The sequence below is a fragment of the Oncorhynchus kisutch genome, linkage group LG22 (genome assembly GCF_002021735.2).
Source record: "Oncorhynchus kisutch isolate 150728-3 linkage group LG22, Okis_V2, whole genome shotgun sequence".
Classification (NCBI taxonomy): domain Eukaryota; kingdom Metazoa; phylum Chordata; class Actinopteri; order Salmoniformes; family Salmonidae; genus Oncorhynchus; species Oncorhynchus kisutch.
In genome coordinates, this window is record NC_034195.2 from 17,782,668 (window position 1) to 17,808,027 (window position 25,360).

The 25,360-nt window shown below is 44.6% G+C and overlaps 1 protein-coding gene across 1 annotated transcript in view; it reads right to left on the reverse strand.

Moving 5' to 3' along the window:
- The window catches only part of LOC109866798 (potassium voltage-gated channel subfamily KQT member 1-like), a 125,169-nt gene that overhangs the window by 83,703 nt on the left and 16,106 nt on the right, over positions 1–25,360 (reverse strand). The window contains exons 2-5 of the mRNA XM_020455638.2: positions 11,743–11,818; positions 9,670–9,764; positions 9,298–9,338; positions 7,206–7,267 (exon numbers count right to left, since the gene is read on the reverse strand). Coding sequence (XP_020311227.1) covers positions 7,206–7,267; positions 9,298–9,338; positions 9,670–9,764; positions 11,743–11,818 — 274 coding nt within the window. The remainder of the gene's footprint in view (positions 1–7,205; positions 7,268–9,297; positions 9,339–9,669; positions 9,765–11,742; positions 11,819–25,360) is intronic.

Consider the following 25,360-nt stretch of genomic DNA (forward strand, 5'->3'; position numbering starts at 1 on the left):
TAAGGTTGCAGTGACACATCCATAACATGAGATTGCATACCAGATAGAATACTATAGACATCAAGAAAGCCAGTAGAGTTGATTGACAAGTTTTTCCCAAACTTTTGATAAGCAAGGTAAGATAGATATTGGCCTAAAACCGTTAGGATTAGCTTGATCTCCCCTTTAAATAAAAAACACACTGTGGCTGCATTCCAAGCACTGGGAACCTCCCCAGAGAGGAGAGACAGGTTAAAAAGGTCAGAGATAGGCTCGGTGATGATAGGGGCTACGACCTTAAACTTGACCCTTTAAACTTGGGCTCAAGTTTAAGGAGCTCCTTTAGCTCCTCAGACTCAGTGACCGCCTGCAGGGAGAAACTGTGTAGCGGGGCAGGGGAAAAAAAGGGAGGAGCATCGGGGCTTGTCGCAGTAGACGGTCTGGGAGATGAGGAAATGTTGGACGGGCAAGGAGGCATGGCTGAGCCAAATTAATGAAGTGGTGATTAAAGAGCTCAGCCATGCGCTCCTTGCCAGTAACAACCACATCATCAACATTAAAGGACATGGGCAGCTGTGAGGAGGGTTTATTCTCCAGGTCTATAACCATTTTCCAGAACTTCTTGGGGTTAGACTCACAGAGAGAGAACTGCTCCTTAAAGAAACTAACTTTGGCCTTCCGGATAGCCTGACTTCCGGATAGCCTGACGGATAGCCTAACTTATTTCTCATTTGCCTGACAGACAGACAGCCAAAGTATTTGTGTGCCGAGCCTTCAGCCAAATGGTGTTCTTGAGGTGGAGTAACTCTGCCAGATAACGGTCAAACCAGGGGCTGAACCTATTTTGAATTCTCATTTTCATTATGGGGTCGTGTTTGTTAAGAATAAGAAGATCCAAGCGTCTTCGTCAGAGGGGATCAAGCTGTTTCTCTACCAATTTACAGAGGCCAGGTCATGAAGGAAGGTTTTGCTAATTAAAGTTTTTTAGCGACCGTCCATGACAAATCAGGACAGGTCATTTAACTGAGCAGCCGTTACGAACAAAGGCTGTAAAAACAGTGATCACTAAGGTCATTACAGGAAATACCAGACTCATACCTATCAGGATTACTTGTGAGGATAACATCAAGGAGAGTAGCCTTTTCTGGGTGTTTGGAGTCATACATTATGGGATTGGTAATAGTCTGCGAGAGATTTAGGGAGTCCCATTGTTTTAGTCAGGTAGTTTAAGCATGTCCCAGTTTAGGTCACCTAGCAGAACACATTCAGACACATTCAGAATGCAAGGGGCCAGGAGTGAGCTTAGGGCAGGTAGGGTACAGGCCACTGCTGATGGTGGATAATAACACCTAGCAAAGGTCAACAAAGAGCTATTGGAAAGTTTAATACTTAAAACCAGCAAATCAAATTGTTTGGGGACAGACTTGGTGGAGACAACCAAGCACTGAAGGTGTTCCTTGGTAAAGATTGCCATTCCACCACCCTTGGAAGATCTCTCTTGCCAAAAAGGTTATAACCAGAAAGGTTATAAACATTAGAGGACATGGGCAGCTGTGAGACCTGGAGAGTGTTCAAAACACTCTTTCTTAATCACGTCTCAGTAATGACCAACACATCTGGATTGGAGCATTAGGTAATATGCTTCTAGTGTTAATGTGCAGAAACCCAGGCTTTTACGAGAGCAGAAATCTGTGAAGCAGAAATCAGAGCACAAGTCAGAATTGGGGCTAGCAACAGTAGATGGGCCAAGGTGTACATGCACATTTCCAGATATAATCAGCAGTAATACAATCAGGGCACAGCAGAGGACAGGGAGAGCATTTTTTATGACATTTGAATGGTAACAAGATCATAGTGTACAGCAATTTCATCAGGTAACATGAATACAAAGCCGGCGAGAGGTGGTTAGAAAAGGATGGGAGGCCAAGAGTCCATGTAACCAATAAAGAGTGAGAGTCTCTAGTGTGGGAACAAACATTGTCATGGGGCAATGTTTATCACTTTGTCACTTTAACTCTACCTACAGTATATGTACATATTACCTCAACTAACCGGTGCCTCTGTACCGGTATCCCTTGTACATACAGTTGAAGTCGGAAGTTTACATACACCTTTGTCAATTACATTTAAACTCATTTTCACAATTCCTGACATTTAATCCTAGTCAAAATACTCTGTCAGTTAGGATCACCATTTTATTTTAAGAATGTGAAATGTCAGAATAATAGTAGGGAGAATTATTTATTTCAGCTTTTATTTCTTTCATCACATTCCCAGTGGGTCAGAAGTTTACATAGACTCAATTAGTATTTGGTAGCATTGCCTTTAAATGGTTTAACTTGGGTCAAACGTTTCGGGTAGTCTTCCACAAGCTTCCCACAATAAGTTGGGTGAATTTTGGCCCATTCCTCCTGACAGAGCTGGTGTACCTGAGTCAGGTTTGTAGGCCTCCTTGCTTGCATATGCTTTTTCAAATCTGCCCACACATTTTTACATAGGATTGAGGTCAGGGCTTTGTGATGGCCACTCCAATACCTTGACTGTGTTGTCCTTAAGCCATTTTGCCACAACTTTGGAAGTAAGTTTGGGGTCATTGTCCACTTGGAAGACTCATTTGCGACCAGGCTTTCACTTTCACTGATGTCTTGAGATGTTGCTTCAATGTATCTGCATCATTTTCCATCCTCATGATGCCATCTATTTTGTGAAGTGCACAAGTCCCTCCTGTAGCAAAGCACCCCCAAAACACAATGCTGCCACCCCTGTGCTTCACGGTTGGGATGGTGATCTTCGGCTTGCAAGCCTCCCCTTTTTCCTCCAAACATAAAGATGGTCATTATGGCCAAACAGTTCTATTTTTGTTTCATCAGACCAGAGGACATTTCTCCAAAAAGTACGATCTTTGTCCCCATGTGCAGTTGCAAACTGTAGTCTGGCTTATTATGGAGGTTTTGGAGAAGTGGCTTCTTCAATGCTGAGCAGCCTTTCAGGTTATGTTGATATAGGACTCGTTTTACTGTGGATATAGATACTTTTGTACATGTTTCTTCCGGGCATCTTCACAAGGTCCTTTGCAGGACAAGGAACGCGTCTCCTTCCTGAGCGGTATGATGGCTGCGTGGTCCCATGGTGTTTATACTTGCATGCTATTGCTTGTACAGATGAACGTGGTACCTACAGGCATTTGGAAATTGCTCCCAAGGATGAACCAGACTTGTGGTGCTCTAAAAAAAAAGATCTGAGGTCTTGGCTGATTTCTTTTGATTTTCCCATGATGTCAAGCAAATGACATGATATCCCTTTAAATGGAGCGAAGGCAGGCTATGGAACATGGAGCTTTCAAAATAGAAGCCACTTCCGCGTTGGATTCTCCTCAGATTTTCGCCTGCAATATCAGTTCTGTTATACACACAGACAATATTTTGACAGTTTTGGAAACTTTAGAGTGTTTTCTATCCTATGACAATTATATGCATATTCTAGATTCTGGGCCTGAGAAATAGGCAGTTTAATTTGGGTATATTTGGGTATCAAAATATTGCCCCCTACACTCAACAGGTTAACAAGAAATTTGTGGAGTGGTTGAAAAACATTTTTTAATGACTCCAACCTAAGTGTATGTGAACTTCCGACTTCAACTGTAGCCTCGCTATTGTTATTTTACTGCTGCTGTTTAATTATTTGTTACTTTTATTGAAAAACGTTTATTTATCTATGTTTTACTTAACACTTAATTATCTTAAAACTTCTTAAAGGATTGTTGGTTAAGGCCTTGTAAGTAATTATTTCACTGTAACCTGTTGTATTCGGCGCATGTGACAAATAAAATATGATTTGGTTTATAATTTGATTTGAATAGCATAAAGCACAAGAATGATATCTAACAACTTGGAGCTAGTCATTGTAAGTTCAAAGAGTCAATCACCCAACAAGATAACTTAAGAGAGTCGCTCTCTGATTCAGAGGGGTTGGGTTAAATGCGGAAGACACATTTCAGTTGAATGCATTCAGTTGTACAACTGACTAGGTATCCCCCTTTCCCTTTCCCTCTAGATCCAGTAGGCTATAAAAGTCTGAGATAAAATAAGTAAATAGTAGGAATATACTAGTTAATTAAAGCGTTTCTGAGTAAGCTCACATAATAAGCTTCACAAGTTAATTAAGCCTACCTAAAATTCCGATCAGTCCAAAGACTGGGGTGTGTGTGTAAGTGCAGGTGTGCTGGAGGCGAGCAAAAGCTGAGGACAGAGGGGGGAGGAGTGTGGCGGGGGTACCTTTACCAGACAGGGGGAGACAGGCCAGGGCTGACCGGGAACAGATTGCCGGGTTGATCCATGCAGCTGTGCAGCAGGCAACAGGAGTAGGTGTCACAACCGCTTGGGAGAAGCTTTTTTTGTGAGGCTGAGTAGGAGAGAGGCCTTCAACCTTACCAGTCAGGTGAGTGGTGGGGCAGATAAAAACCGTCTGAAGTGAAAAACTTGGTGAAAAGCCATGGCAAAGTTGGCTTGAGTTTCGATACTCGTCAGACATTCAGGCCTTCAAACATCAATTGCTCAATAGAACACACACTGACAGGCACACACACACACACACACACACACACACACACACACACACACACACACACACACACACACACACACACACACACACACACACACACACACACACACACACACACACACACACACACATTGACAAGCACACACAACACACACTGATGTATACACTTGATTGATAATTCCTCAGGGCTGTTGGGAAACACCTTATTCATGGCTGATTCTGCCATAATACCATGCTTGGCTCTGACTGTGCGTTTGTGTTTTCTATTAGAAGTGACACGTGAAAATGATTCAACATTGAGGTGCTTTCTAGGAAATCCGAACTTTCTTTGGTTCAGAATGAGATAATTTTAAATTGCAGATAATTTGACATTTTTGAATTCTATTCTGTGCGCAATAAACACTACTTGTATTCAATCAAATGCTTGTACTATATCATCCACTCCTTGATCATAGCAAGATGTCCCTCTTTGTCAGACTGAGACCAGAAGAACTCCTTCAGCTGCAGTAGAGACGCTGTGTGTGAGCTGAGGCAGACCTTGTCTTATATGTGTGGGCTGAGGCGGGTGGAGGGAGACTAGAGAAGGAAAAGCCAAACAATGAGACGGACCTGGCCAGGCTGCCTCTGGAGCAGCAGACTGGAGGGAGGAGGAATGGGCCGAGGCACGGGCAGACGGGGGGGGGGGGGGGGGGGGGGGGGGGGTCAGCGGGTTCATCCACCTGCTGGCCGGGGGCACAGCACTGGAACCACCCCCCTCTCTCAGCCCAACAGGTGTGCTGGCCCCTGGCCGCCGTGGGCCCATCAAAACAAGAGATTCACACGACTAGAACCATAATATGAGAGGACACACAGAAAACAGTCATTACAGGCCGAGTGAGGGAGCGCTCCGGGTATCACGTGTTTTTGCTGTTCTTTTTTTGCTACCACTGTGTGGAATCGGTCACCATGGCAACTCTCCTACGAGTCATGCAAAACACTATTCATATTGGTACTCGGGGAGCATGCAGTGATTGGAGCCACATTTGTTTTGGGGGCATTCGTTTCCTCACGCTAGGCTGCTGCTGCCTGCTGCTCTGATCGGCGATTTCCCCTGAACTGGTCTGCTAATTAGGAACCTTTCCATCCGGTTGGTTTGCTGTGTGCCACAGGATGCAGGAGGGACAGCGAGGGTGTTTTATAAAGTGAGGTTTATGTTACCAAACAGGAGATTGAGATCACAACGTGCACGGACAGCAAATGGGCCAGAACTCAATCTCCTTTACTCTCCTGTAGGGTTAGTCTTTAGTTCAGGATCATTTCACTCCTGTCAAGAGCAGAGGGTTTGGATAGCTGTGGCCTTTCCCTCATGCATTATAGTAGACATGGAGCCACGAGCCAAAATTCAATATCTATAGCAAAAACCATAGTAAAATGGAGAAAATCATTGAACTGCACACACACACACAACACACACTCAATTTCTCTCGGAGCTTCCAGGGAAGCAGACCTCTAAATGACAGGCAGGCTAATGGCTCCGATGCCAGCCGTAATGTCGTCCTGTGAGACTTCCCTGAGCGGAAAAACAAAGGCTCCCGACGCAAGTGAAAGCCAGCACACATGCTCACAGTCACAAGTCTGCAGTGGGCACCACATCACTGCCCGCAGGCTCCAGTCGGACCAACCAACGGTGGCACAAATTGGTCCCTGGTGTGCAATGAGGTGGTATTATTTACTATCTGCCACTTTATTCCTTGTACCTATCTTTGTTTCTAGTATGTGTGCATATCTTCCTCAGCACACTCCTGCACATCGACTGGTATCCCTTGTGTATAGACAGCCAAGTTATCATTACTCATTATGTATCTATTATTACTTTTATTATTACCTGTTTTACTCATCTATTATTTCTCTATTTTCTTTCTCTCTGCATTGTAAGGAAGGGCCCATAAGCAGTTCACTGTTAGTCCCACACCTGTTGTTTGCGAAGCATGCGACGAATACAACTTGATTTGATTTTGATGACTGGGGATCAGGCAGGCATCACATGGTGGCACTTCCCGGTCCACTCTGCCTAGCGGGTCACGCCTGGTTACAGCACATAACACAGCTGCTGCCTATTGGCCATGCTCCACTGAGGACCAGAGGGATGTGTGTGTGCTCTCTCCCTGTAGCTTGTATTAGAATGCCCTTTTAAAACATTCATGTTCCCCTATGGAAACACAAAAAACAAGTCACAACCCACCGTCTCCACAATATAACTTGTTGTCGACCAGGGGTTTTCACTCAGACCCCCCTTCTAGCACCCCACCCTTATGGTTTAAAGCTTATTTACTGCAATGCTACACATTTTGTCATGGGGTGCAGAGAAAAGGAGACTAAGTTGAAAGCCGGACTGAGTTTCTTGAAGAAAAATGTAGGGCGCGTTGCCCCACAGTTTGGGAACCACTGTTGTAGAGGACAGAGGTTAGCGGGTCGTTGGTAAAGCATGGAAACCCTGAGGAGATGTGAATGAACAGGAAAAGAACACCTCGTGTGTCACGTATGCATCGCTAGAGGAGAGGAGGCATTTGTTTAACGGATCAGCCATGGGACCGAAACCAGCCATAACACATACTGTGGAAAAGATTCCATCACACACAGTCTCACGTACACATGCTAGCGTGGGCACACAAGACTGTTCTTACCTTGTCCTCCAGGCGGATCAGTCTGGCTCCCACAGTGTGGTATTCCTTATCTACGCCTTTCTCTGAAAAACAACAACAACACAGCATCTCCAACAGCAACGAATGGCAGGTTTCATCAGCGTGTCTCACACCACGTTGCAATGAGCTGGAAGCAGTAGCCTATGCATTTCTGAAAACATGCACTTCATTGTTTGAAATATGAACCTTTCAATACATGTTATGAGGCACGTCTTACTTCGCTTTCAAAGTAGCCTACGAGATCTCCGTTCTACATTTCTAACGGATGTTTTCATCTCTGTCACATGAAAACGCTCGCATGTGCGGCGCCCTTTCGACTGTGTTTTCCGATAATGTGAATAAATAGCAGTTGAACAACATTTGAAGCTATACATTGTGATCTGTTTCATCAGAATCATTGCTTTTTAAAGTTATTTGTATGTAGCCTAGGCCTACTGGTTGTATGAATTTGGGATCCATCTTCCCACAACTGTCTCAGAGTCTGTTTGGAATAGGCTATTTCTTTCTTGACAACCTGACCAATAGAATAGATAAACTTTTGTACTATGGGGGATAGTAGATTGACATATGGTCGTGATTTTGCTGTTTGTTACTCATCTTGTCGGCTGAGGATAAGTAAATGTGGACTGTTAGTCTACAATCTTCAAAGTTTGCATCAGAATTCGGTAAGAAGGGCCGCATGTCATTGCATCCTAGACTTGTATGTTCTGTTAATATGAACGACCATCATCGTAATGTGATTTCTGTCATTCTGAGCACCGTGGGTAGACGCCCTAATCAGGCTACCCACCCAATGCATAGGGGTCTGGCAGATGTCCAGCGGAAACCATGGTACTATGGAATGCTTTACCACCCCTGTCTCACACACACACCACCCGCCAACACATGCACTTCTTTATTTAGGGGCCCCCTAACGCAAAAAAAACTTGTAGTCCTGCATTGAGTCCCAATAAACATAGCAACAGTATATCAGTGTAGCGGGGCTCCATCCTAGGGCCAGGGCACGCTCAGCCAGGCAGACTGGGGGTAGTGGGTTGTATTTGACAGGCAGGTAGGCAGCTGTAGCTGTAGTGTTATCGTGTATGGCCGGCCTGGTTGTAATGGATGTCTGGAGTAAAGCCCCAGACTCCTAATCCAATACCTGGGCCAATCAACCAAGTGTTTAACCATCTTAGTTCCCTTGTTAGCTCCATGGTGCAGCCAAGAAATGGAGGAGGAGGAGGAGGAGAGGTGGAGAGGAGGAGGTTGAGGAGGGTGGTACACAGAGCAGGAAGAGGAGGAGGAGAAGAAGAAGAGAGAAGGAAGAAAAGGAGGGTGGTATGGAGAAGGAGGAGAAAGAAGGAGATGAGGAGAGAGGAGAAAGAGGGAGGAGGGGGTACGCAGAGGAGGAGAAGAAGAGCGAAGGAAGGAAAGGAGGATGGTATGGAGAAGGAGGAGAAAGAAGGAGATGAGGAGAGAGGAGAAAGAGGGAGGAGGGGGTACGCAGAGGAGAAGAAGAGAGAAGGAAGGAAAGGAGGGTGGTATGGAGAAGGAGGAGAAAGAAGGAGAGGACGAGAAAGAGGGAGGAGGGGGTACGCAGAGGAGGAGAAGAAGAGAGAAGGAAGGAAAGGAGGGTGGTATGGAGAAGGAGGAGAAAGAAGGAGATGAGGAGAGAGGAGAAAGAGGGAGGAGGGTGTACGCAGAGGAGGAGAAGAAGAGAGAAGGAAGGAAAGGAGGGTGGTATGGAGAAGGAGGAGAATGAAGGAGATGAGGAGAGAGGAGAAAGAGGGAGGAGGGGGTACGCAGAGGAGGAGAAGAAGAGAGAAGGCGGCGGAGGATAGGGAGACGGGATGGCAGCGTTATGCATACAAATACTAGCGTGTGTACCAAACACACATAGTCAAACATATACACACTCACACACTACGTATACACACTATACACACTGGGGATCTCTTCGCAGAAGATTTAGTCTAGTCCAGCCTTATCGTCGTTCCTCGCTGTCTTTGCTTGTGAGATGAGGGGGCACAGTGAGGAGTGACACGAGTTTATCAGATCAACTCTGGCCTGGTGAGTTTCCTCTGGTGGGTTTTACCTGGCAAAAACATTCCTGGTTTCCCCAATGTGTGGTCTAGTCTGGGAAAAGAAGGAGAACATGAGAGACACGTTATGGGACAATTGAAACTTTGGATGAAGCTCTATAGCATTTGTTAGTGTTGCATGTATGTGACAGATATATATATATATATATATAGAGAGAGAGAGAGAGTAAGCTGAGAGAGAGAGAGAGAGAGAGAGAGAGAGAGAGAGAGAGAGAGAGTAAGCTGAGAGACAGATATAGATAGGGAGGAAGAGACAGACAGAGAGAGAGACAGGGAGAAAGAGAGAGAGCGAGAGCGAGACAGGGAGAAAGAAAGAGAGCGAGAGAACACAAAGTAAAAAGAGAGAGAGAGATTTAATGGCCCACCTCCTCTGTAGCTCCTTAATGCGGACCATCATGGTAAGGTGTCCCTGGTTGTACTGCTCCATCACGTCCCTCACGTCGTACGGCTTCCTCGCTTGCTGTAGAGCGGGAATATTGTATTGTAGCAACCCAAACACAACACACACAGCACATTGTCACCCACGGTCATCCCTAGGGGACTCCCTCGGGTCAACAGTCGTCACTCTTGCTGCTGGTGGTTATCTGATCCACCTCTACGCAGACAACACCATTCTGTATACTTCTGGCCCTTCTTTGGACACTGTGTTAACAAACGTCCAGACGAGCTTCAATGCCATACAACTCTCCTTCCGCGGCCTCCAACTGCTCTTAAAAGCAAGTAAGTATAAATACATGCTCTTCAACCGATCGCTGCCTGCACCTGCCTGCCCGTCTAGCATCACTACTCTGGACGGTTCTGACTTAGAATGTGTGGACAACTACAAATACCTAGGTGTCTGGTTAGACAGTAAACTCTCCTTCCAGACTCATAAGCATCTCCAATCTAGAATTGGCTTCCTATTTCGCAACAAAGCATCCTTCACTCATGCTGCCAAACATACCCTCATAAAACTGACTATCATACCGATCCCTGACTTCGGCGATGTCATTTACAAAATAGCCTCCAATACTCTACTCAGCAAATTGGATGCAGTCTATCACAGTGCCACCCGTTTTGTCACCAAAGCCCCATATACTACCCACCACTGCGACCTGTATGCTCTCATTGGCTGGCCCTCGCTTCATATTCATCGCCAAACCCACTGGTTCCAGGTCATCTATAAGTCTTTGCTAGGTAAAGCCCAGCCTTATCTCAGCTCACTGGTCACCATAGCAGCACCCACCCGTAGCATGCACTCCAGCAGGTATAATTCACAGGTCATCCCCAGAGCCGATTCCTCCTTTTGCAGCCTTTCCTTCCAGTTCTCTGCTGCCAATAACTGGAACAAATTGCAAGAATCGCTGAGGCTGGAGACTCACATCTCTCTCACTTGCTTTGGGCACCAGCTGTCAGAGCAGCTTACAGATCACTGCACCTGTACATAGCCCATCTGTGGATGGCCCATCCAACTGCCTCATCCCCATACTGTTATTTCTTTTTTTGCTCCTTTGCACCCCAGTATCTCTACTTGCACATATCATCTTCTGCACATCTATCACTCCCGTGTTTAATTGGTATATTGTAATTATTTCGCCACAATGGCCTATTTATTGCCTTACCTCCCTAATTTTACCTCATTTGCACACACTGTATATATTTCGATTGTATTATTGACTGTATGTTTGTTTGCTCCATGTGTAACTCTGTGTTGTTGTTTGTGTCTCACTGCTTTGCTTTATCTTGGCCAGGTCGCAGTTGTAAATGAGAACTTGTTCTCAACTTCCCTAGCTGGTTAAATAAAGGTGAAATTTAAAAAATTAACAACACAGTGCTTTGTTGTTGCAGTGTGTATTGACGATGAGGAAGCTAAGGGAAGAGGGCCTGTTCAGCAGGCTTTCACGTGTTGTGTTAGGGGAGTTGTTTTGTGAATGCTATCTTGTGACTGAGGTTGCATCACCCAATTAAACATGACGAGCCAGTATGGTGGGGTATGTTCATCATCCAGAAATAATGAAGTGATGAGAAGATGGTTGAGTGTGAAGACAGAAACCGTGGCCTGTGTTTGTTGGTGACTGTTGGTGACGTTCAGATCAGAAAGAGAGTTGTGGACGACTAAAAGCCAAGTGAGGCCATTCTGTGGTAGGTAGGTGCCTCGTCTCTAACCACACAAGCGGAGGTGAGCAGGGTTCCCATGATACTGCGGCTGAACTGACGACAGGCCAGACACAGACGTGCAGGTGCAAGTTGCAGGCACCGACGCCGTCTTACACACACATACATTGTGCACTCCGCCCACACACTGCGTATATGTAAATGCAAGTGGGCACACGCACACACGGCAGTCCTGCAGCTGCACAGCATTCCCTTGTGCTCACCCTCACCTTCCGAAGCAAGCACAACACTATTCTCTCTACCCTCCCTCCTCCTCCCCTCTCTTCCTCCACCCTGTCTTTTACCTGAAATTTCTGTCTGGCCACAAAGTACTTCATTCTCCGGAGTACTTTGACTGCTGCTTTGTGGGCGTGAGACAACCTGAGGGAGACAAACACAGTTCATTTGGTTGCACTGTCGAGAGGAGAACTGGCAAGAAAGGATTTCATTGTTCATGACGCTGTATCCTGCGCACATGACAAATACATGTTGATTTGATTTGTTCCAGCACACAAGGGGTTATGCCTGCAGATGTTTCCCCCGTCTCAGTTGTATTTCCTTATAAAAGCAACCTGGCTTGTTTTCTGCTCTCAAAACAACAGAACATTTGTACAACTTGCATGCTTCCAGCCATTCTAATTGGCTTGTACTGCATTCATTTATGCAGAATGTGTGTCCCATGCAATGGCAAAACACATATGGCTTCGAGGGCTAGGAGAGTCCCCCTCCCTACCACACACACACACACACACACACAAAAAACACCAACACCAACACACACAAACACATGCACGTGTGTGCACGAAAGCACACACACTCTCAAACAAACACACTGTGTGCTAGAACTGTATGATCTCATCCTCTGGAACTAAACAGGTTTCTCATACAACTCACGGATGTTGAACTCTGATGAACTTGTTGTTCGTTTGTAGGTTTCGCCACAATATTAAAACTGTGTATTTGTGTCCTTCTGTGAATCTGGAACAACTAAACATCTTGTGTAATCTGAGTCACACACACACACACACACACACACACACGCACACGCACACACGCGCACACACACACACACACACACACACATAAACACACACACACACTGGCTCAACACGCCTCATTTGTGTCAACAAATGGGAAAACCACCGGCACTAAACTAAACACCATAACAGCACACATAGTAGCCTAGTTATAGCCGCAAGAGTACAGACCCACTTCTTCCATCACGCAAGAACTTTGCATGATGTGTTGATGTTCGCTTGGCTTCACTGTCTAAGCTGAAATGCACAACAAGATGCACACAGATCTGGTAAAAAAAAATATATATATGTTGTTGTGAACCAAATGTGACTGTTGGAGATGACACGGCCATATTTGGGTGTACGTGTGAGTACGATACTTTGATGTGTGTGTGTGAGGGCAAAACTTGGGAGGGTGTTTATGTGCGGTTCGACTGCTGACAACTTCCATGGGTCATGGGGTCATGGCTAGAGGATGACCACAGAGCAGTAGAGGAAGTGGTGACCTGCTAGCTAGATCTGGAAATAGGCCCTCAGAGTCTATTCCAGAACCGTTTGGATTATTTTTGGTCCATGTATAGAATGTGTGCCCTCTCATTTTACAGTTTAACATTCAAGCGGTGGTTTCATATTTCTGGACTGTTATTATATTGTTGTACTATGCTGTCTCTGTACTGGAGGTACTGTGTGCTAGGACTGCAGCGTGAGTAGTAATGGGCACTCAGTGACAACCCATGTGTCTCTGACTGTTCCTTCTCTCTGACACTAGCTGTGCTGACAGATCAAAGAGAATGCAATCAATTCAATATGGATATTGTTTTGGGGGTCTGGCTTAAAAGCGGAGCTGAAATATCTGCTTTTCCTTCACGCGTGTTTTAAAACATGTGACCCTTACCCTTCGGCCTTATCGCTGACATCAAGGGGGCTGGATAAGCCGCCCGGGATGGCTTTTGGAGTGCGTCTCGAGAAACGCCGGATTAACGCTGAGCGACGCCGACGGATTCTTTAACAAGAACATTCTGAAGGAAGTCAGAGCGGGGGCACCTTGTAAAATAGCACAGAGATGAGAAACGGGCACAGCAACAAACGAGAGACAGAAGACGGAGTTGCCATCCCCTTCAAAGATAACGGCACAACATAGTCTGCAAAGTCACCAAGTATGGAGATTAAAAGAATGTGGCCCCAAATCCCCCAAAAAACATCCTCCCATAACTAGAGAGAAAGTGTGTGCGTGTGACACACTTTGCCGGGCTCTGAGCGTGACTGTGGTGAGAGATAAGGTCTTCTCTGCTGAAGTGCTCCAAAGCAAATGAATGGCTCCATTCTGAAGGCAGCAGCCCTTTGTTGGGGGGATGTATGGGGGTACAAGACTTGTTGTGACTGCTGCGTTCCAGCCCTACAGCTGGCTAGCTGGTTCTCTGTGAAGAAGCACACCCTCCCGCCTTTGTGGAGTCAACAAGCCCAGTCTGAAGACTTCATTAGAGGGTAGGGACAACAAAAGGACTTAACAGACAATACACTGACAGGGGCCATAAAACATATGGCTGGGACTGCTTTTTCCGCCCTCAGATCTGGGCCTATACGAGGAAATGCACACGAACAATACCAAACAAAAAGCTGAGGCGGTTTACCCCCCCCCCCCTTCATTTTTGCACCCCCTCATCCGTCTTCCCAAGTGCAAGGAGGATGTGTTTTTGCACCGAGTTGTAGATTGAACATAATTGGGAAAGAAAACACATGTAGGAAACAGAAAACACGTGCAGTTTCGATCACGGGACTGTTTCCCCCCTCGTTTCCCAAATGCACATGCATGCTTGGCAAGTGACCGTGATAAAAGAATAACATATTTTACACAACTTAAAGTCAGCCCCAGATGCGGCGCTCAACCACATTTGGAGTGTCAGCTTTCCCACATCTCTCTCTCTCTCTGGTTGATGACTCACAACACTTGCTCCTAGTCTCATTCTTCTTCTCCTCTACTCTCCTCTCCTTTCTTTTATTTATCCACACAACACAATGCATCCCAGGGATCCTCTGGAGTCAGCAAGCGTTTCATCTCCCACACACAGACTTCAATATTGTTTTGATTGTCCTGTGCCGTATGATTTCAGGGCCAAGGGGGACGCGTGTTTATTCCAGTGAATACCCAGGCTTAAGACTGCCAACAGTCTTCAACAGACTCACCATTCTTCACCAGGGCTACTGTGGTCAATTCAATTGGGTACAGTGTTGAGGAGAAATGAGTTGGTGTGGTCCTTTGAAATCCTGGACAGATTATAGCCACATGCCATCCATTGGCACTTGGAGGTTTCTCTCTTAATAAAGCTTTCTAGGTTGATTTTTCCAGGTGGTTACTTTAGAAACTTCATAGTAGTCCTTAGTAACAGTCCGCCTCTCTGCTGTTCCTTGGCTGGAGACAGTCTAATATCCTGTCTGTGTTTCCTAGGAGCACACAGTGTAATAACGTCTGGGGACAGAGTCCGTCAGGGGAAAGAGGCTTTAGAGTCTAGAGTTACAGGTCGATGGTCAGAGCACAGCAAAGGCACTGGCCTGTGGTTGATGATCAGCTTCGGGAGGGGTCTTTGATCAATGCAAGAGAAAAACAGACACCCACAACATTTCTGTATCAAATCAGAAGAGGCCCTGGATTATCTCTACACTTTACACTTGAAATATGAGAGGGGTTTAATTAGCCGGGAGCCAGTAACTGTCTTTCATGTCAAATTCAGTCGGTGTGTTGTTGAATCATCAGCGAGACAGAGAGGTTGTTTGCATGCAGGAGTCTGTCTCTAGTCTCTCTCTACCCTGCTGTGTATAGTTACTGCTGATGTGTGTTGTTGGTTAGTTACTGACCGCTCTCTCTCTCTCTCTGGGGGTGTCTGCTCCAGTTGTCTTTGTGTCTGCAGCCCCAGTCAGAGACAAGCAGGACCGATCAATAGGCCTTGATCACACAATGTTTGAGACAATAGCAGGCTGCACTCAGCGCGGCCCGGGCTGGTAATGAGCACGTGAACACATGAAAGCCTGTGTATTTAAAAGCTGACAACAAAGAGAGGAGAGGCCGTGATTTACGTGCCGTGCCATGTCACCACAGCAGAAATGAGGAACAGTGGGGCACGAAGCCTGCTGCAGCCTGCCACATCTGTCATACATTTCTGTCTCCCAGATTCACCGGAGGAAAGGGCTGGTTGACACTAGCATGGGGTGGTAGAGGACTCCGTTTCTCACTCTCTCTATCCCACACACACATAAATATACACACACAACCACATGCTAGTATCACGTGTATACACACACAAACACATCCTTCCACCACCCTGGTGTAATTCTAAAGGTACGGCAATTTGGGGTTTGATTTCTAAATGGTTGAGAGAGAACCAAACAAAGAAAATTGCCACTCTAGAATGACTGAGTATATCATTCTGACCAAAACCCCACCCACATTTAATGAACCCACTTTCACAACGTGCGATTACAGAGGAGAAGTGGAAAAGGTCCCTCGTTGCTGATAGAGGTGAACGCTCGAGCCAAACAGAGTTGAACAGTTGAACTTTGACCACCCTGAACCCTGTGCTTGGACAATACAAGGAAGAAAACCTCAAGTTAAGGACATGCGCACGCACGCACGCACTCCCCCCCCCCCCCCCCCCCCCTCACACACACACACACAGAAATACAATTATTGTTGGACAGGGTTTAGTGAGTAATGTCTAGTTCTCAGGTGCAGGCTACACACCTCTACAGACCTCCAGACATCAGTAGGTCCTGAGTTCAGAGTTCAGAGTTCAGCTGACAGAAACAGTAAAGGCACTTCGGGCTCGTGTCCGGGTGAGGGTTAAAGGAAAACTCCCAAAGCGGCATCATTACACGGATGATTTCTGTACTTTGAAAGCTACATACACTGTATCTTCCAAACTTGAGTGCCGACAAGCAAAAAAACATCCCGGGACTATTTCAACACTGGACTAATGAAACAAATATCAAAAGGTCGGTTTTGGGTGGAATTTTCCTTGAACTCATTATTTCCTAAGGGCTAAGTGACAGAGTAGGCTACTTCCCTATGAATGTCTGGACATGTCAATAGTGGATCTGCTACTGTTAAACAATACTACTACTACATGTAAATCACTTCTACTACAGCTTTAGTTATGCAAAACAGCACACAGACAGATTCAGGATGTCATTGAAATGATTATGTTTTTCACTTTGCATACTTGGGCTGGCTAGATACAGTAAAGAGCAACCAATCCACAGGTGAATAGGCTAAACCATTTTTTGAAATACAGTTTTATCCTATTTATTTAATGATGGAAAGTCAAAGAACAGTCCAAGAACTCGCTTAAGGGTGATTTGATTTGATTCGATATATGTGCGAGTGAAAGAAAGAAGCTCTGACCTCAGCTTCACAAAATCTCCTTAATTAGGGAAGTGGTGATGTTGGAGGTTACCTAAGCTAAAGAGGTTATTCAACAAAGGAGCCAGCAAGAGCAGAGCAGGAGCTACCCCTTCCATAGAGAGAGGAGGGGAAGGGGAAATGTCTCTGGTTGGTTTGGGCATAAACAGCCCTTTAAATACGTGGTAAAAGGCTGGCTCACTGACTGACTGACTGACTGCCTCCCTGACTGACTGACTGACTATGCCATATAAGGAGGGGAGGAGAACCACCGTCCACACATGTACATTGCACAATCATACACACAGAAGCACAAGTCTCCATACCTACACATATACAGTAAATTAACATAGACCTCAACTCCGGAGCACAGTCACACGCCTCCCCTCCCTCCCATGTCAGCCTGGGCTACAGTATTGAGGAGCGGGGTGCAGGTTTTGGTGATGTGGTGGGGAGTGTGTATGTGCGCGCGTGGGTGTGTGTGTGTGGGGGTGTGATTGAGAAGTTGGCGAGGAAGGGGAGGGGTATTGGGTTTCTCCAGTGGAGGACAGGCTAGAGAGAGAGGTGCCGAAGCAGGAGCTATAATTCATGGTCTAATAGGATTTGGTGCTGTTTAGCAGGATTAGTGCATGTTAGAGAAATACTCCCTTTATAGCTGCCAGTTAGGGGGTCCTGGAAAAACACCACACTGGACCCTTGTTTAAAAAAAATACATTTCTGTGATTACCCCTCCAGCGGAGGCCCTGGCTCAGTAGAAGCGTCTTTCCTATAGCCGGCTGTATTGGGATTAAATTGGCTGCTTCTTTCATAGGCGTATGATAATCCGAGCACATGAGCCCAGCGTGGGGATGTGAAGAGGGGGACTGTGTGTGTGTGTATGTGTGGTTGTGTGTGTGTGTGTGTAAGAAGTTAGAATTAACAATTAGAGACACCTTCTTTTTGGGGAGCCAGGGGCTGCTGGAGGTGCGGTCACAGGCTTGCCCACATTCGTTCAGCCTGACTTAGCTCTCTCTATGGGCCCAGCCAACGGGAGGGAGAGACAGAGAGAGAGAGAGAGAGAGAGAGAGAGAGAGAGAGAGAGAGAGAGAGAGAGAGAGAGAGAGAGAGAGAGAGAGAGAGGAAGGGAGAGAGAGAGATGGAATAAGCCCAGAAGGCGGAGAGAGAGGCTGACCCTGTGCCTCCAGAGCTGAGGGCTTCCTTTCAGAAGCTAGGCAGGATTATAAAACCATTCTTTCTTTGAAAGAAGTTATTCTTCCATTCTTGTTTTTGTGGTAAAATGGGTGGGGGGGGGGGGGGGTATGGGGGTCTGGCTGACATTAAAGCCTTGTGTTTAATTACTCTTTTCTCTTCTGATCAGCCCTTTTGTTCCCCTTCAGCTGTGGGAAGGCCTGGTTGGCTTCTCTACAGGGTGGTGTGTGTGTGTGTGTGTGTGTGTGTGTGTGTGTGTGTGTGTGTGTGTGTGTGTGTGTGTGTGTGTGTGTGTGTGTGTGTGTGTGTGTGTGTGTGTGTGTGTGTGTGTGTGTGTGTGTGTGTAATAGAAAGAGTTAGAAAGAAAGAAAGAAAGGGAGATACTGTAGGCACAGCGAGAAAGTTTGGTGTATCAAAAAGTTCCCTTCACTACCCACTATGTGCTCCCTCCCTCTGACCAGATCAGTAGAGGGAGACACCTGCCACTAGAAGAGAGAGAGAGAGACAGTGTGTGTGTGTGTGTGTGTGTGTGTGTGTGTGTGTGTGTGTGCCTACTTGTAAACAGTATGGTTATGTTATATAAAATGTTGTGAAATTGACCATATTAAATGACAGAAGGGCATGTACGTGATAGGCCTACCTGGCATACATGATTATGATGGCCATCATCCTTCTTGACAGTGTCATAAAGTGTATTTTCTTAGTCCAAGTAAAGTGACACAGGCTGGTCATAACGCTTCATGACAGAGCCATAAAATGTATTTTCCATTACGATGGGGGGGGGGGGGAAACTCACTGTAAAGAATTCATTAAAACGACAAAAAAAGGGAATTAACTCTAAATTGCATTATTTATTCATGTTTGTTTCTGCAGCCTCACTTGAGGTCTTCACCTCCACCACTGGATGCAACAGATGCATTACTTTCTCTGGAAAATATAGCTCAGCAAAGAACAGGAATCAGAACAATGCAGTGGCACCGTTAAAGAAATCTGAAAACTCCACACCAAATATATTATGAGAATAGCAAACACTTTCAGGCAAGTTCAAATACATTACAATCCCTTTTTAACATAGCTAAAGCTAGCTCTCAACTGTTTATGTAGCTAGCAAGCTAATGTTAGCTACCCTATCACTAAAAATGGTGGTGTACAAAACAACTAAATAGACCCATGCCTTGTTGAGGCAACAGTACATTTGATTCACTCTATATACTGTATATATAGTGATAATTGTACAAAAAAAATCTAGAAGAGGCCTGTGTATTAAATGTAACTCATACCCATAATAACAACTAGCTAACTATGGCAGGCTAGCTAGCGCCTAGCGCTGAGTTAGCTAATGTTAACGGTTAGCATGTGACCTTTAGATACACATAAAAAAGTACATTTATAAAATACTTATCATTAGCGTGGGTCATATGTACTCATGTAAATATCCGTAATACGAGCCATCGTTTGTAAAAAATGGAGAGAAAAAATTACACAAAGGAGTGAGAGATAGAAGAAAATTCTGGAAATGCTCCTGACATGCAGCACTTATCTCCTCCCTGGGGGCATGAAGGTAGGAGGCCCTCCTATAGGCCCCGTCAGGAGCCCCACTGCCCCTCAGCCATAGAAGTGATCCATCACACACACACATGCATACCCGCACACACACACACACACACACACACACACACACACACACACACACACACACACACACACACACACACACACACACACACACACACACACACACACACACCACAGAGTAATTAGGCTAGCAGCAGGGTCACTCGTCCAAACAAGGTGCCAGTGATAGACAGAAGGGCTGTCTCTATAGGCTAGGCTGAGAGGGAGACGAGAGGAGCGTCACGGGAAGACAGGAGGGAGGCATATTTGAGGCACTAGGAAGGGCTACACTACCCTTACTCCGTTGTTTGGGTAAGGGTGGGGTTGAGTAGGGGGAGGACTAGTAATGAGTCGTGCATAACTCCAAATATGAATTGGTAGAAACTACAGCATGCATAGAGAGTATACTGGTAAACAAAAGCTTAAAATAAGAAACAATTCAAGAAGGGTGAACTTTTGTGACCAATGGGAAAGGAAGAGAACTGCTGTTCTATGGAAAGTATGCCAAAAGTTAAAAGAGCTGAAGTTGCAATGAGTTGGCCTGACTTTTCCAATCCCCTAATGAGGAAAGAGAGGAGAGGATACCATTACAGGTAAAGGATATGGTGGAGCCCAGGCCAAACACCAAGACTTCACTTCACTGGAACTGAACACGGGGAGGAAATCACTATGAACAGGCTGACTCACACACAACTAAATCTTTCTTTCTCTTTCTCCCTCTTCCTCACTTCACCCTCTCTTTCTACCTTCTTTCTCCTTTTTTCACTGTGACTTTCTCACTGAACTTCAGAGTAAACTAAGCCAAAGTGGAGAAATTGAGATCTTAATAACATTTGTTCTGACAATGTGAGAAATAGACAGTGACAGAAAGACAGTGAGGATGCCAGAAAGAGAGACAGACAGAGCTAGCCGGCCAGCCAGCCAGTCAGATGAACAGGCAGCCAGAAAGACAGCGCCAGCCAGCCAGCCAGCCAACCAGCCAGCCAGCTCGTGGTTATAAGGGTATAATAGAGCAGGTGGGGAATGTACAGCATCAGATGAGCTGCATGTTCTGGCAGAACCCTATTTTACAACATGTTCCAGTCCCTCTCCTCTCCAGCATACAATTAACATTTATAATTACAGAGGTTTGCAAGAGACAGAGATAGACAGACAGAGAGAAAAGAGAAAGATGGTGTGAATGGGTTTGTCTCTGTCTCACTAACTAACTGTTGCTTGGGAGAAAGATGTTAGGGATAACATAGGATGAATTACATTTTTTTTTTTGCTAAAATAGTAATTGCTTGCCAAAAATGTAATTTTTGTAAGGCAAATCTTTTTTTATAGCTATTATGTAATGCAAATCGAGGTGAGGGCGATGGAAATGCTTTTGGCGGTTGATCTGCTTCTGTTCTGTGGGTGGCACTGTGTGATCCTTTGGGCTAAGCAATGGGATATCATGAAAAAAAGAGACTCCATTTTAACAAAGCAAATAGAAGGACTAACAGTACAGAAAGATAGCAATAAAAAAAAACGTACCATAGAGGCTCAGAATAAGTTGGAGGAACATATTCATGAAAGATCAAGTGTAATATATTATTTAAAAAACAATGCAAAATGGATGGAACATGTGACCCGTTTCAGGAAACTAGGCGTATGTCACGGGTCACTACGTCACAGGAAAGCCGCTTGAGCGTAAACTTTTTATCAAGATGTGTTTCTTGGCAGAAATGCCTTCTCAAACATGTGAACTTTCATGTGCCTTAATAACAAACTTGTATGCCATCTGTAAATATGAATACAATTCTTAAATTATGAGCCTAGTTGGTTTAGCAAAAGAAAAAGGCAGCAACCTCCCCGCTGGCCATGATTGGCTGAGATAATGTGTGGGCTGGACATGCCGAAGGATGAGTTTGAATTGGTCTGCCATATAGCACACTTGTGTCTATTTGAGCTGGTCAGTATGTCTAGGTAATCCTGTCTAATGCAGATTTTTGAAAATGTATATTAAAACTGCATAAGTGTTGCTCTCCACCTTCTGGAGGACTGAGTTTTTAAATAAGTGGAATTCAAGTATGATAGCTAAGGAGATGGAGAAAACACCTGTCACCGGATTACATCTTCACACTAAGGGCAACCATGGCATCCGAAAGGAGATGTGTCCAACCATGAATTATCTATACAGGTTAGCTAGCTACATTTTCAGATATTACATGTTTCTAATTTTGACAGAAAGAGACATTTGCTTAGCTAGCTATAGCCTAAAGTTAGCTAGCTAACATTGAATCAGGTGGTTAGCTACCTGCAATTTCATGTAGTAACGTCATGAGTTGTGGTTATGCTTCATTGTTTAGCTAGCAAGCTAATGTTAGCTGGCTGGTTCGCTAGCTAACGTTATGCGTATGACCTTATTATTCGTATCTAGACCTTTTGCTTAGCTAGCTATAGCCTAATGTTAGCTAGCTAACATTGAACCTGGTTGGTTAGCTACCTGCATATTCATGCAGGGTAGTAATGTCAGGAGTTGGGATTATGCTTCATTGTTTACTTATATAGCTAGCTAGCTACATGTCTTACAAAATACTCCACTATGCAAGTAACCATTTCGGGTGTGTTCATAAATTCAGTCTGGCCATCTACTCCGATTTCAGAGCACTCTCATGCGAGTGTGTCAGGGAGCGCAGAATAACTGATGAACTTACGAAAGCTCAACACCCATTGAATATGGCCGGTGTCAGTAAACATCGGCAAAAAAAGCATACTTAAATTGTTGCCAGCAGCACAGTTACAGTAACCTACAGTAACCAACACTCTGGAAAACATGAAAACAGCACAACCAGCACTGCTAGGGCCAGTAAAATGGTCAGATTGGGGTATTCTCTCATTATGTGTCTGGAAGTAGCTAGCAAGCTAGCCTGTTGAATCTAGGGGGCACTATTTAAATTTTTGGAAAAATAACGTTCCCAAAGTAAATGGGCTATTTTCTCAGGACAAGATGCTAGAATATGCATATAATTAGAAAACACTTGCTGTTTTGCAAGGAGGAATGGGAAAAACTTTCAGTCTCTCGATGTGCAAAACTGATAGAGACATACCCCAAGCGACTTACAGCTGTAATCGCAGCAAAAGATGGCGCTACAAAGTATTAACTTAAGGGGGCTGAATAATTTTGCACGCCCAATTTTTCAGTTTTTGATTTGTTAAAAAAGTATGAAATATCCAATAAATGTCGTTCCACTTCATGATTGTGTCCCACTTGTTGTTGATTCTTCACAAAAAAATACAGTTTTATATCTTTATGTTTGAAGCCTGAAATGTGGCAAAACGTCGCAAAGTTCAAGGGGGCCGAATACTTTCGCAAGGCACTGTATATATTTTCATTTCAGTGTCCTCCATCTACACTAACCGAAGCTAAATGTAGGGATTTTTTTTCTTCTATTAATAATGTAAAATGAACAGCTGTACAGAAAGACTCATGTGAAGGCCAAATTACAGAGGAGGAACGTCTTGATGCAATTAAAGCCTTTAAGTCTGGGAAAACTGTAGGGCTGCATGGCATAACAGTGGATGAAGTTATGTTGAACTCGGAAGTTTACATACACTTACGTTGGAGTCATTAAAGCTCGTTTTTCAACCACTCCACACATTTCTTGTTAACAAACTATAATTTGGGCAAGTCGGTTAGGACATCTACTTTGTGCATGACACAAGTCATTTTCCCAACAATTGTTTACAGACAGATTATTTCACTTATAAATCACTGTATCACAATTCCAGTGTCAGAAGTTTACATACACTAAGTTGACTCTGCCTTTAAACAGCGTGGAAAATTCCAGAAAATGATGTCATGGCTTTATAAGCTTCTGATAGGCTAATTGACATCATTTGAGGCAATTGAAGGTGTACCTGTGCATGCATTTCAACGCCTACCTTCAAACTCAGTGCCTCATTGCTGACATCATGGGAAAAATAAAATAAATCAGCCAAAACCTCAGAAAAAGGTATGCAAGTATAAACACCATGGGACCACGCAGCCGTCTTACCGCTCAGGAAGGAGACACATTCTGTGTCCTAGAGATGAACGTACTTTGGTGTGAAAAGCACAAATCAAACCCAGAACAGCAGCAAAGGACCTTGTGAAGATGCTGGAGGAAACAGGTACAAAAGTATCTATATCCATGGTAAAATGAGTCCTATATCAACATAACCTGAAAGGCTGCTCAGTAAGGAAGAAGCCACTGGCGCATAACCGCCATAAAAAAAGCCAGACTCCGTTTAGCAACTGTACATGGGGACAAAGATCATACTTTTTGGAGAAATGTCCTCTGGTCTGATGAAACAAAAATAGAACTGTTTGGCCATAATGACCATTATTATGTTTGGAGGAAAAAGGGGGAGGCTTGCAAGCGGAAGAACACCATCCCAACCGTGAAGCACGGGGATGGCAGCATCATGTTGTGGGGGTGCTTTGCTGCAGGAGGGACTGGTGCACTTCACAAGATAGATGGCATCATGAGGTAGGAAAATGATGCAACATCTCAAGACATCAGTCATGAAGTTAAAGCTAAGTCGCAAATGGGTCTTCCAAATGGACAATGACCCCAAGCATACTTCCAAAGTTGTGGCAAAACGGCTTAAGGACAACAAAGTCAAGGTATTGGAGTAGCCATTACAAAGCCCTGACCTCAATCCTATAGAAAATTTGTGGGCAGAACTGAAAAAGTGTGTGCGAGCAAGGAGGCCTACAAACCTGACTCAGGGCTGTGGGAACTCTTTCAAGACTGTTGGAAAAGCATTCTAGGTGAATATGCATTCTAGGTGAAGCTGGTTGAGAGAATGCCAAGAGTGTTCAAAGCTGTCATCAAGGCAAAGGGTGGTTGTAGTTGAAATGATTCCACCACTGTGTGACTGTTGTCTTTTTGTTGTCACAGCCTTATTGTATGTCACGGTGGAGTAGGAATGAATGGGTTTTTAGAGCAAACAAAGCAATTATCACAACAGAGGTTGTCATATGGCTTTTTTACTGGCTTAACTTGGCTTCTTCAGTGATTTTACCCACGCACCCTTACTGGGGAGTGGTCTGCGTGGGGAGGGGAAAACTGAACACTTACTGTTATTGGCAGAGGTTTGGAACTGGTTTATCAACTAATTTACTGCATGATGATGTCACTGTGGAAGGCCAAAAATCCATCCAACAAAACAGGGTGAAATGAAAAAAGTATTATTCCAAACTTCTAGTGTCGAAATATATTTAAAACACAGGAAATCAAGTTTTTGACTGCACTGGGCTTTTGAATGTATCACCTGTAAGGTATTTGAATTGTCTGTAATGTTTAACGTTACTTGTTAAATGTTTGTAATGCCTTAATGTAAAATTGTAATGTCTTTTTAGTTCTCTGTTGGACCCCAGGAAGATAAGCTGACATTACGGTGTCAGCCAATGGGGATCCTAATACAGTTTTTATTCAAATAACTCTCCAGGGCTGCATCTCATTCCGAAAAGATCCTTCCCTTCTGACACCACTAAATATCAATCCAACCATCTCAGATCCACCAAGAAAGTAAATTAAGACTGGGGGCCAGGTAAGATCGCCCCAAAGGGGAGATTTGATAGCACCAACCAATAAATACACAATGAAACCCAAAATGACACAATGAAACCCAAAAAAACAACCATTTGAAATGAAATGCAGCCCAGCATTATAACTGACATAGTATTGTCATGCATAGCAT